General features: G+C 31.4%; 1 protein-coding gene across 1 annotated transcript; it reads left to right on the top strand.

Annotated features, from left to right (window-relative positions):
- Nucleotides 1-2,310: 2,310 nt before the first annotated feature.
- Nucleotides 2,311-3,033, top strand: LOC108336118 (14 kDa proline-rich protein DC2.15). The gene has a single exon (XM_017572466.2). It carries the CDS (start codon nucleotides 2,402-2,404, stop codon nucleotides 2,804-2,806), a length of 405 nt encoding a protein of 134 aa, XP_017427955.1. The 5' UTR covers nucleotides 2,311-2,401; the 3' UTR covers nucleotides 2,807-3,033.
- The last annotated feature ends 11,113 nt before the right edge of the window (nucleotides 3,034-14,146 follow it).

Below are 14,146 nucleotides of genomic sequence, written 5' to 3'. Positions count from 1 at the left end.
TGAAACTAGTTGAGGAACATTTTGGCTAAGGAAAGACTTGGTACTTAAGTTATCCATTGTGACGCACCTCTCTTTCCTGGAAGTCTACTCGACAAGTTTTTAACTTAATTCTTGTTGAACATATTATCTACTGTTAAATTATTGTGCAATATATCTTGTTGGAATGAAAATTTATGATGAATTCATGTTATTATGGTAGATATGGAATTATGAATTATAATTGTGATGGTAGGATAGAGGAATCTTAAAATCCGGAGTTGGTACATCCCTGATCATAGAGCAGCCCTGGTCAAATCCAGTAAGTTGTGACTGGTCATATGTACTGGCGTTTATGGTGAGTTTGATTTGTCAAACATTTGATTCTTCTCCAGTGACCATTTATGGTGATATTTTAGTATTGTTAATTTATTGTGATATATTCATTTTGTATGATTTTTGCGATGATTGGATTTTATTATATTGAATTTGAATTTATGCATATGAACATGATATGAGTATTATGGGGAGATTTTGTAAGGGTATAATGTGAGTTGAGGAATATGAGTATGGTATGAGTCTCGCGGAGAGATTTAGTAATTATATGGTATTTGTGTATATGTTGATGTTGAGGGTCCTGTAATTGGAGGTTATCCTGATACTCTAATAATCATCCAATCTCAAGTAGAGAAGGATGAATTATGTGGTGAGAGGGACAGGAGGTCCTGGTCTATGTGCCGGTTTTGGACATAGTGTTGAGGATTAACCTTGTGGATGGTATGGAGTATTTTGGAAATGTATTTGTAAGAGGAAGTAGAAGTCATCACAAGTGCATAACCTCCCGTGACCGCTCATCAACGTATCATCCGGATGAGTGAGTGTCTATTGGGTATTGTGGAATGAATGTCTATTGGGTATTGTGGAATGAGTGTCTATCGGGTATTGTGGAATGAGTGTCTATTGAGTATTGTGGAACGAGTGTCTGTTAAGTATTGTGGGATGAGTGTCTATTAGTAATTGTGGTATTGTGTGATGAGTATCTATGATGCGATTGTTGTATGATGGTATGAGTATCTATGATGCGATTGTTGTATGATGGTATGAGGGTGTCTGACATAATTATTATATAAGGTTTGTTCAGTGTATCAAAGTAATTAGGCATGTTTTATAAATGATTGGTTGCATGTTAGCTCACCCTACTTGTTTGTGTTTGTGTATGTGCGGTGATCGTATAATTCGTTATACGGGAGCAGATGGAGGAATGTCGTCTGATTCAATGCCAATGAAGAAAGAGATAAAAGAATAAATTAGAAGAATTCGAGTTATATTTATGAGTTTATAGTTGAAATCTGAGTTTAAAACATATATATATATCAACTATAAATTATCAAGTGTGAGATTAAGATACAATACCTTAAATATAATGCTACAATATATCAATTATGAACTATCAAATGTGAGATTACGGGATGTTACACGTACATTTTGATCTATAAACTCATAGAATTTGGTAAACTTTATGAATGAGGTTAGGCAACGGGACGATCTCTGATAAGTGAACTCTATAGTTTCATAATGATATATAACTTGTACTTTAGAAGAATGAGGTCCCCTGAGGTTTCAAAAACAAACTCACTGTGTGCAGTTTCAAATCCACCAATGGAATGCATTAAATTGATTCTGAAAGATAAAATGATTATTTAATAAATGAAGCAATTCAAAGAATGATAATGAAGCAGTTCTTCACAGCTGTAGACGACCATAATCCGTACTAGCTAATTGTAACTAGTAAGACTTCTCAAGCAAATGGTAGAGGGCTTAAGTAAGGCCAACTTTGCAGTGGGATCAGTGGTCAAACACCCCAATTAGGGATAAATTCAAATGGATAATCTCCATTTAGGAAAGACAAGGTCAGATTAATCTTCAACTCTCCATGGTATTCTCTTAAGGCAACCTAATTTGTCCTTATATATATATACACACAGTACTATACATTTAAAAATAAATATAAATATTCGAAAGCAAGACCCACCAGTGGGAATCAATGACAGGCCATTTTCCTGGGCATGATCGCTGAAGTTCACGGGAGTGTTTCACTGATCACATGCCAAGTGGGCGATATCTTTCTGTAAAGCAAAAGTGGAAAACCACCATGGTTTCAAATAAACTAACAACGAAAATGTCCTATTGGGAATTGAAAAGCCTATCACATTTTACGTCGATTCACTTTGCACAGCCAGCCACTAAAGACAACTTAGTCGGTTCACATGTCTGCTGCTCTCAAAACATTAAAACTAAGGACAAACATTCTTGAATCTCGGGCTTAAAGTACACTACCTTTTAACCCCTATATGTAACACCATCACAAATTACTCCCTCTTCACACAAGACTTATTACAGTTGTATTGAGCGATAGCATTGCAAGATGGAGTCTTCTAGATCTTCAACTCTAGCTCTTTTTTTTACCATCAATTTGCTTTTCTTTGCCATGGCAAGTGGCTGCTTCACTTGCACACAGCCAAAGCCTAACCCATTCCCTTATCCTAACTCTAACCCTACTCCTCCTGCAAAGAGCTGTCCCAGGGATGCACTTAAGCTGGGTGTGTGCGCTAACGTGCTTAATGGACCAATTGGTGCGGTGGTGGGATCACCACCGGACCACCCATGTTGCTCGGTGCTAGAAGGGCTTCTTGATCTTGAAGTCGCGCTTTGCCTCTGCACTGCCATCAAAGCTAACATACTTGGCATTAACCTTAACATTCCCATTTCACTAAGCTTGATCCTTAACGCCTGTGAGAAGTCGCCACCCTCTGACTTCCAGTGCAGCTAGACGCAGTTAAGCACGTCATTCTCAGTTCATGCACTGCTATCATCCATGTCTTTGTCTGTTTGTTTATTTGTGATTTTCTGATTTTGTGATTGTTGTGTTGTTCCCACCTTGCTAACTCATTTACTGAGAATGCAATTGTACCCGTTAGTTGTGACTGTAATTTGACTTCGACTGTTGTCTGGAATGCCTTCTAATTTTCCTAATTTGATGAATTATTCTGTGTTGAAGTATTACTTCTCTTTTATATTTACTATTGGTACTATAAACCCTTCTCTTTTTTGCTTTTATAAAATAATAAAATAATAAAGGTTAAATATGTTTTACCTTTTAAATTTTGAACGTAAAATTAAAATTCAATTTTATTTTAATTTATGATACATTTTAGGATTTAGAAATTATAACTATTTATTTTTAAAGTTTAAAAATCAAGATATATTAAAATTTAAAAAAAGAATAAATTTTAATTTTGTATTCAAGAATCTAAAAATATATTTAATCCAAAAATTAAAATGTGTTCTTAATTGTTATGACTACGTGAATGTCTATATAAAACAATAACAATTTTTTTTAGGTATGTTGACTTAAGTTAATAAAAAGCTTAATTTTGTATAGAGGTTCTAAAGTGAACCAATCTTATTAACATGGATTGGCTTAATTTTGTATAGAGGTTATAAAGTGAGCCAATTTAATTAATATGGATTGGTTTGGCACATGTTAAGATAAAATGAGTCAGATCAATTCTACTCACATTTTGGTGAGAAAAAAATTTGCAATCTAGGTTAACAACCTACCACATTGATGGGTTGACTCATACTTTTTCTTTCAATTTATTTTTTATATTTATTGTAATACAATTATAGTAAATTAACTTAACTCATTATTTTATAGAGGTATAATCAAAGAGTTTACATACTTTACAAAACATTACTATGACTAGTTGAAACGGTCAACATATATGTAATTTGATAAACAAATAAATTAAACATTCAAACTATTCAAATATCCATAAAAATATATTCTAATATTTTAAAAGATGAAATTGTTAACCTACATATTTAGAAGTAGTAAATAATTATAATATAAAACTTGTGAAAAATGATAAAAAAAAAAACAAAGGATTGGGTTTGGATTAACCCACCTTCTGTTGTGATAATGTTAGATTATTGTAAAAGAAAACGTTGGATTGCAACAGTCAAAACTTTAATTGTCAATAACATTCAAATTCATTTTATTAAGTGCTCAAACGGTAAAATATTTAATGGGATTTTATTCTTTTTCATCTTCTAAGATTATTCTGGGTTTATTGATTCTTGCTAGTTTTAGTTTTGAGATCCTCAGATATATTCTGAGAAGTTCTTTTTGTATTATGGGGACTTGCATAATACACCACGGATAAGTCCTTAAGAACATTGAATCTACACGCCTCAGGAAATATTGCTCGTGATTTTGTCAGGTTTTATACAACACCTTCAACCTAATTCGAAGCTATTTGTCCTATGTATTAAGTGAGAGTCCAATTTAGTACAAGTTAAATTTTAGCCAACTTAATTCAATCCAAATTCATGATAAATTAAGTTAGTTAATGAATTGTAATTATTTGAACATGTCTAATTTTATAATGAAATAAATTGATCATAAAACATAGAAAACGATGTCCCAAAAATTTCACGGATACAATTTTGAAGAAAACATATATTATTGTAAAGTTGTGATAAAAAAAATACTTTTTCATATATTAAAACTACAAAAGCCACGAGAATCACATGTTCTTTTTTGTCATGAAAATAATATTACGTATTCAATAAAAATTCTTTGTTGTAATAATTAATCATAAAATTGTTTAATTGCTTAAGGGGGCACATGATCGCTCTCTAATCTAGTTTTGGCAAGACATATAATGTTTGAAATGGGTCAAAGACTTTCGAAACAAAAAAAAAAATTATTATTTAAAGCGATATAAATTGATTCTCTTGATCATTTGTCCCATATACCTTTTTAAAATCCTTGTACCATCAAGAAGCATATTTTGACTCGTTTCCTTTGACCAGGTTTCATAAATTAACTTTAGTTTCAAGGGTGTCCCTCAATAGTCTACATTGACAATAATGACTTATTGAAAATATTGATATCCTTTATTCCTAATTCTCCACATATTTCATCCATTGATTTTCATTCCATCCACGATACTTTATTCCTCTCACTTCTCCGGCCCCATGGAAATTTCCTCCGTCGAACTCGGAATCTTGAAGAAAGAAAGAAGCAAGAGGTGAGATTATGTCGCATAGAGCAATTAATTAGTGTTTTAAGCAATACAAAATTCATTATTTTCTTAATGTTGGGGTTTGTTTACTCATACACAACGTCTATTGATATGGTTGAAAGCAAAACATATAAAGGTTGTGATGTCTACTAATATTGTCACTTAAGTTGGAGGTATGATTTGCATTGGAAGTGGTAATACTCTTGAAGATGAGTGACTAAGTGAAAAGTTCATCAGAGCTTGTATTATTTGCTCCTAAAACAAGTTCAAATATAATTCGATTGCAACTTCAGTCATACTTCTATTATTTTATTATGATTTTGTATACAATTTTTTTTAATAGTTTCACTATTTTAATAATAAATATTATTATATATTGGGTAAAGTGAAATATTTGTCATTTTAATATTGAGAAAATGTCTGACAAGTAAGAATAAAAATTTAATATAATAATTATATAATTCTACTATTCAATTACACGTTCAATTACTAAATTATTATTTAAACTTAATAATAATAACAATGTGTTTTCACTAAATTTTGAAAGTTCTAAAGAATAAACTTCAAAAAATTGTTGAAGCACATACACAAAAAGAATGAAATTTTGAGAACCATTTTTTCAATATCTTAAAAGAACATAATAAAACCATAATAAAATTTTATTAGTAAAACCTTTAAATATATTTTGTCTTATGATAAAATCATTAGACAATTTTATAAAATAGAGATTTAATATTGAAAATATGTAAAACATTGTAAACATAATTTTAATATTAGTAAAAATTGATGTTCGTCACTATAATAATAAATAAAATAATAAAATAAAATTGTTTAAGTAGTAAATATTTTACTATGCGCAAGATTACGATTATTTATTCTGTCTATTATACTATATTATATATTATTAATATGTCATTTCTATATTATTTTAATTTTTTTTGTTCTTTAAAATTAAAAAAATATATGTATGATGTGTTAGGGAATTAAAAAAACTTATTGAAATGTATATTATGTTTTTTAAGAAAATTAATATATTTTTTTTCACAAATATATGGATATAAATAAATAGTATACTTTTTTCATAATAAATATTAAAAAAAAATACGAAAACACATGATAGCGCATAAGTTTTAGCTAATTACTCATAATAAAGAAGAAGAAGAAAACACATATGTGAAATTTAAAATTGATTGAGGGCTTGTGTAAAAAATCTAATTTAGAATAAAAAGCAAATATGAAATTCATTGTTATCTCTGACTATTTATGAAGAGTGTTAAATATATTCTTACATGTAAGGTGACGTAAAATTCCTTTTCCAGTTTCATGTTTTGGAAAATTTTTCTGTCACTGCGACAATAGCATTGCTGCGAATTCTTAACTGAGTATCTATTCTTTCTCTAGAAATGCTCCTAATGGACTCAATAATAAACTGAAGTTAATTTTAATTTTTTTCCATTACATAATTGAGATGCCATGTCACTACGATAAAATGTTTAAATACTGACAAATTTTAATGAAAAAAAATTATTTATTATAATAAACAATTTATATATTAATTTAAAACTATTAATAATTAAAATAGTTTTTAATATAAATAAAAAATTATAATTGATTTATAAAATAATTTTTAAATTAATCATTAACATTAATTGTTAAGATTTTGAATAAAAAAGACTCTAAATTAATTCCATTTATACATGCAAAATTGTTTCAGAGTTTCACATGAATTCACATTATCGTACTCTATAACATATATGTGCTTTTACATTGTCTCGAAGAAAGTTTCTACAAAATGAATGTACCTGTCAAGCAAGTTAACAAAGAAAAACTATTGATTGGCATGACAATATAACTTCCATTGTTATTATTAACTAAAAGGGTAGAATGACCATTTTAAAAAGTTAGGGAGGTGCAGGAGAAACAAGTAGGGTGCAGGAAGTAGAAACCTTCCTATTGTTATCGGTCCCGAAATGTAGAAAAACACACTGACTTCAAGGCCCAAAACAATATAAAAAAACGCACAGCAATAGCCGTATGTAAGAATCATATCCATTATTTTACGATAAAATGGACATGTTTCTATTTTTTTTTTAAATTACACACAATAAGTTAATAACATTTAAATTATAGTTTTAAGTTTGTAATAAAATTGTTCAACCTCAAGATCACAGAATCCATATTCGCTAACTGTAAGATTTTTATAAAAAATAAAATAAAAGATGACCTTTTAGTGGTGATATAAAATTAATGTTAAAAGTGTGACATCTGGGCACTGACGAGGGCGGGGAGTGACGCGAGGGCGGGAAGTGACGCCGGTGCAAGAGGCATGGTGCAGGGGCACAGACAAAAAGCAACTTCTGGCAGCTTCGAGTGGAAGGGGTACATGGACGAATCGAATATACATCGGAATGAGAGAGATTTGGAGACTGTATAGGTATGAGACTATACAGTTGAAGGATAGCTTAAAGAGATTGATTTGGCTACTTATATCACCAAATGCATTTGCTTTTCGGTAGCCTGACTCATAAGAATTCCATGGTTATAGAACTTAATTATTTTTGTTGCTTTGTTGTTAGATGATTAAAAATTATAAATGAAACACCATATTAATTAAATAAGGTAAACCCGTCTAAATTTACTTAAAACTTGATAAGTTGGCATGTTGTCAGACACTTCACATTCACGTTAAAAAGGATAATATATAATAAGAAAACGACAACTCCTTGAATTATTGTCCATCACACTTTCTGAGAAAGAATAATATTTTGTCTAATAAGTTAAAAAAAAAATCAACGAAAGAATAAAAGAAAAACCTAACTCTATTGAATTTTATTTAATTAATTTAAAATTATACAAATTTTAATTGGCTCTTATCTCTACTAGTTGTGTGGTTAGATAATATGACAGAGACGTGTGAACTTTAACTTCATGGGCCGTAATGTACAGACAGATCCAAATCCAATCATAGTGTAATGATAGAGCTGCACCTCCGAGTTTTTTTCTTTTTTACCTCTAAATTTCTTCATTTCAATTTTACCCTTTGAAATATTTATATAAAATATAAAATAAATTATTATTTACCAAATATATTTATTGTGATGAAGTCTTATATTTACGGCATGATTATGTACTTCCAAGTATGTATTTTCTTTTTTTTTTCAACAACAGTATAACTTCTTTTCTTTTGTCTTACTTTGTTTTTTTTTCATCTTCATTCAGGCACACGTATTGTTTGTTTATGTTTGTTCAATTTCATTTGAAATTTTATATTTAACATATATATAATTTCGAAATTTGGTTTAGAAAATTCACCTAATTTTAAAATATGGTTAAAATCAAATTTCAAAATCTAATAAATGTTTCTCTTAAATTTTGAAATTCGGTATTATTTTAATTTTTTTTCTTTTTTATTTTTTAAATTTATTTTTATTTATTTTATTAATTTTTTAATCTTTAATTATTATTATTATTATTATTTAAAAAGTGAGGTATTTAATGACAATACTATGTTATAGGTGGTTATAATCTAAGATGGAAGATTATTCTTTAAATTTGATTGATTCACAAGTTAATTCTAACATAATAACAAATTTATTTTCTTTTTATAAATGAAATGTATAAGGGAGATTATACAAATAACTTTATAACAGATCAAATTTTTTCCATAAGTAATGAGTTAATTCAATAGATTCGAGAGATTCTTTTATCTTGGTTTTGTTGTTATCAGTATAAGATCTAATAAAGTTAATGGTCAACCTGGAAGAAAGATATTAGTATTGTTAGGATGTGAAAGTGGTAGAAAGTACTAGAAATACAAATATAATGTTTATCCTACTATATCCAACACAAGAAAATGCAAGTGTCCTTCTAAATTGAGAGGCAAACCAATTTCTAATGAAGAAGGATAGGTATTGAAGGTAATGTGTGGATATCATAACCATGATTTGTCACCGACTTTAATTGGTCACCCTTTTGTTGAAGGTTAAAATCCATTTAATAGTCATTGCTTATTGATATGACTAAGATTCAAGTAAAGCCTCCAAACATTCTCCTTACTCTCAAAGAAAATAATGAGTGTAATTTGACAAATAATCAAGCAAGCATATAATGCAAGGTACACTTATATATAATCATTGAGAAGTTTGAGACCTGAATTACAACAACTAGTGATAATGTTAAAAGGTGATAAATACATCCACTAGAGTATATGTATTGTCGAATCTGAGGTGGTAGATGACCTCTTTTATACACATCCTAATGCAATAAAATTATTGAATGCATTTAATATTATTTTCTTGATGGATAGCATATATAAAACCAACAAATATTGGTTGTCATTGCTTGAGATAGTTGGGATCACATCAATAGGATTAACTTTCTCTACTGCTTTTGTATTCTTATCAAGTGAACAATAAAATAATTTCACTTGGACTTTGAAAAGGTTAAGAATATTATTTTTCACATTTGAGGTTGGTCTACAGGTAATTGTTGGCGATAAAGACCTAGCTTTGATGAATGTAATTGGAATTGTATTTCTTGAATGTTATCATCTCCTATGTCGTTTCCATATTAAAAAAAAAAGTGCAAGCTTTGTGCAAAATATTAGTTAATTCTGTTGAGCCATGAGATGTCATCATGGAAGCATGAGAAAATGTTATAGATTGTGAACATGAGTCAATGTTTAGTGATTGTGTTGATCATCTTATCATGCTTGTATTTCATGGAATTTATTTTTTGAATATATCAATGACTCTTAGATCATTCCGCATAAGAAATACTTTGTAAATGTGTGGACTGAGTAATGCATTTAAGACACACAACATCAAACAAGTATGGTTTAATCTTATTTTATTTAGTTGTTTTTGTTAGATGTTTTATGATATAATTCCTTTCTTTTGTATCAGGGTTGAGTTTGCTCACTAGAGCTTGAAGAAAGTATTGGAAAACAATATAGGAGACCTTTGCTCGTGTTGGAATGCAATTCATAATGTCATTATCCTATAACATAATGAAATGAAGGTGTCCTTTGAAAAATGTTTAAATCTTATGAGTGATGTTTTTAAGTCAAACAAATATAAAATATTGGTTGGATATGTAACAAAATATGTTTTGGGATTGATTGCTGATAAGTGCAAAAAAGTAGTTAATTTTCATATGGAATTTTAGCACTTATGTTTTGAATTGAGTACATTTGTATCAATTTTCCCCAATCTAAGAAAGATGAAATGTAATCACATGTTTCTGAGTTGTTGAGTAAAAGGAAATCATTTGATCCCTAGTTTGTATACATTTCAGGTAAACTAAGAGAGAAGAGCAAATCCTGCAACATTTCGCCCAAGCTAGAATGATTTCGCTTAAGCTAGACTTGTCCAGGAAGCCATTACCTTAAAAGTCATTCTCGCTTAAGCGAGAATATTTTAGCTTAAGCGAGAATGACTATCTTCTCCAAAAAGTTTCTTCTCGCTTAAGCGAGAATAATTTAGCTTAAGCGAGAATAATTTAGCTTAAGCGAGAATTCGGGCGGTTTATATATTTACGAAGCAGAAAGAAAAAGCAAGACGGAGAGCTACGGAGAAAGAAGCACCCAAAGAGTTTTTCTTCCACTTTAGTTGTAGGATCTTCTTCTTCATCTCTTAGAATGCTAATGGCTACTATGAGTGGCTGATCTCTTCTCTTGGGATTGAATGTAATCGATTCGAACTCGGATGTAATCTGGTGATATTTATATATAGCATTTCTGTTTTTATTCAACATTGGTATTTTTGTTCTGCTCTTAATGCTTGATTCTACCTGATCAATAGTTTCATGAATGTGGATTTTAGACTTGACTGGAAAGTATTTCTAAAACCCTGATCTGAGCAAGAATACTTGATATTCTGTGATGCTAGGGATAGATTTCAGTTTATCAATTGCTTATAACACTTGAATATAATGCTGGACAGTTTGTTGGATATGTGAGGAATCAATATTCAAGGAACTGGTCTTATGAATTTTATATGCGAGGAATCGATATAAATGACTTTTGTGTGTTGCATCAATGTTGGTAATTTCAGTTGTTATATGTTTGTATTCATCCAGATTGCAGACGAGTGAGATAGATGAATTCAATCCCAACTTCTCATATTAATCTTCGTTAAGTTATTCGTTGTTATTATTTTACTTTCACGCAACGTAGTTTTATTTATCAACATCAATCATGAATCAAGTTGAACATCCTTGTATATATACTGTTTGAGATAAAAATTTATCTATTTAATCGAAACTGTTCCTCGTGGGTTCGACACTCTTACTCAAAAATCATTATACTACAGTTGACTATTGGTACGCTTGCCAAAAGTCTAACAAGTATTTTTGGCGCCGTTGCCAAAACTATTGCAGTGCCATCATGCAAAAGACTCTCCCTCCAAAATTCAAAGATCCGGGGAGTTTCACCATTCCTTGCACCATTGGAAACCATGATATAGGGAAGGCTCTTATTGATTTAGGGGCTAGCATCAATCTGATGCCCCTATCTTTGCTTAAAAAGATTGGTGGTCTTGAAGCCAAGCCAACAAGAACGATGCTTAGTTTGGCAGATAGGTCCATCAAATATCCTTATGGTGTGGTAGAAGACGTGGTGATAAAAATTGATAAGCTCCAATTCCCAGTGGACTTTGTAGTGATGGAGATGGAGGAAGATGTAGAGATACCACTCATCTTAGGAAGACCTTTCATGAAGACAGCTAAGGTTGTCATTCATATGGAGGAGGGAATACTAAGATTAAAAGACCAAGATAGAGAGGTAACTTTCAATGTCTTCAAAGATATGCAGCAAGGTCAAGAGGAACAGACTAGTCTTGAAGCAACCGATGAAGTTCTATCAGTTACTAGTCTACCAAGGCAAGTTGCCAAGCTGACCAAAAAGAGCCTCAGTTGTTTCTCTCCCAAAGTGAAGGAAGAGGATGGAGATAAGGAAGAAAAACTAGTTCACCAACACCTTGTTGTGGAAAGTGATGAACCCAAACCTGGCAAACCAATGATTATTAAGAACAAGTTATGGGTTATCAAGGCAATAAAGGCAAATGGAGTACTTGAAATTGAGGCTCCCTATTCAAGAAGAGTCAAGTTGGTGACGGGAAAGCTACTGAGAAGATGTTGGTGCCATGAAAGGAAGAAGCACATCAACATCGTGAATCAAACTTAATTTCCCCATCTGTCAGGCTCGTGACGTTAAACAAGCGCTTCCTGGGAGGCAACCCAGTGTTTAATTATGTCTTCGCATTTTAAATTCATCTTGTTTGTTAGTTGTGTTGTGTATATATTGTGTTTGCATGAAAAGGGTAAGTTTTAACATTTAAATGTCTCAATAGGGCAACCATGCATGCTAGTGTTTTTTGTACCAAAATGTTTGTGTCATGCATGAGAATAAGTTCTGGTGCCAAAGTTGAGTTCATTGAATGTTAAAAATTACCTTGTTTTGGCCAAATTGTGAAAGTTGCACTTAAAAGTTTGATTTTGCATTTGATGATATGAAACTTTTAGGGATGGAAGATAATTGGTTGAGGAATAGATTGAATTGTGTCTTTGGAATAATTGGATTGAGTTCATCTTGATTGAGGGGCGTACAAGTTGAAAATTTTTCAAAAGGAAAAATACTGCACTATTTTCGCCTAGGCTAAAACTTTCTCGCCTGGGCTAAATATGCAGAAAACTGAAGAACAAGTTTTGCTGATATTTTCGCTTAAGCTAAAATTTTTCGCTTGAGCTAAAAATGTCCTGCAACTAAAGTTGAGCCACTGGAGCTCTTTCGCGTGAGCGAAACTTGCTTCGTCTGGGCCAGATTGAGGCTAAAGCTTGGGATACTCACTGGAACCATCTCGCTTAAGCTAAAAATCAGCCGCTTAGGCGAAAAATTGAATTTCATATTCTAGTGCCCACTGGAATATTTTCGCTTGAGCTAAAATTGAGCTGCCTATGCGAGATTTGGGCTAAAATTTGGGGTGTCCACTGGAACATTTTCGCTTAAGCTAAACCTTGCTCGCCTGGGCAAAAATGTTATGCAAATAAGGTTGAGCCACTGGAACTTTTTCGCCTGGGCCAAACTGTTTAAAATTGAATCCAGTCAATCTAGCTTAAGCGAAAATTTTTTAGCTTAAGCGAAAACACGTGACCCTGTGTTAAAACTCAGAAAAGGAAGCACTGATTCATAACTAATTTCTTTTCAACATAGTGCTTTCTTCCTTCAAAGTATAGGACACGATTTTCTTGATCCAATGGCGCTCAATTAACTCACCAATCCCTCCCTCCCTTTGCTAAATTCCCTTGAAGGTAAGTTCCACTTCACTATCTTCCATTTTCAAAGAACAAATTTGGGGTTTTTCTCTGTATGTTTTGTGGAACCCTAAGGTAGTGCCCATGTTGGTTGTTATTGTCCATGAATTATTTTGAATGTTTAAATGTGAGTTGTTGGTATCACTGAATAATGTAGGTTGTTTGTGCATGGATTAATTCATGAAAATTTGATGTATGAAGATGCACATGAACTGTTCAATGAAATGTCTAACTTAATTGATGAAATGCACCATAGAGGACAACTCCTCCTTTATGAGGACCATATCCAGGCATGACTCCACCAAAATTCTTGGCATACTTACAGAGGCCTGGGGACAGTCCAATTTTTCCAGGGGGAAGTGAACCAACTAGACTTGACAGTAGTTTTGCAGCCGAATTCACATCAGCCTTGGGACCTTCAAGAGGAGGAGTTTCAGACTGAATTTGATAGAGTCATGAGGGGATATTGACACACAACACTATTCCAACCTCCAGATCTCAATGAAATACGATTTTTTTATTTTACTGCAGAACTTTTATTTTAGTAATATTATGCTTTAGTTGTTTTGGTTAGAATGTACAGTTTCAATTACTTTTTACTTTACTTTTTGCTTAATATTGCACAGAGCACATACACAGCTAAAATGATTTTTTTTTGGGAATTATAAGAAAATCTTTCTTGAGGAAATTGGTTAAAGAGAAATCAAGTTTCAAAAAGTGTCCTAAAATAGTACAACTGAAAAAGAAAAAAGGGAAAATTTTGGTTGAAT

The sequence above is a fragment of the Vigna angularis genome, chromosome 1 (assembly GCF_016808095.1).
Source record: "Vigna angularis cultivar LongXiaoDou No.4 chromosome 1, ASM1680809v1, whole genome shotgun sequence".
NCBI lineage: Eukaryota > Viridiplantae > Streptophyta > Magnoliopsida > Fabales > Fabaceae > Vigna > Vigna angularis.
Note: the sequence above shows the minus strand (reverse complement) of the source record. Positions and strands in the feature narration are given on the sequence as shown.

Excerpts from the sequence above, each read along its gene's own strand:
- LOC108336118 (XM_017572466.2), top strand. The coding sequence starts at position 2,402 with ATGGAGTCTTCTAGATCTTCAACTCTAGCTCTTTTTTTTACCATCAAT.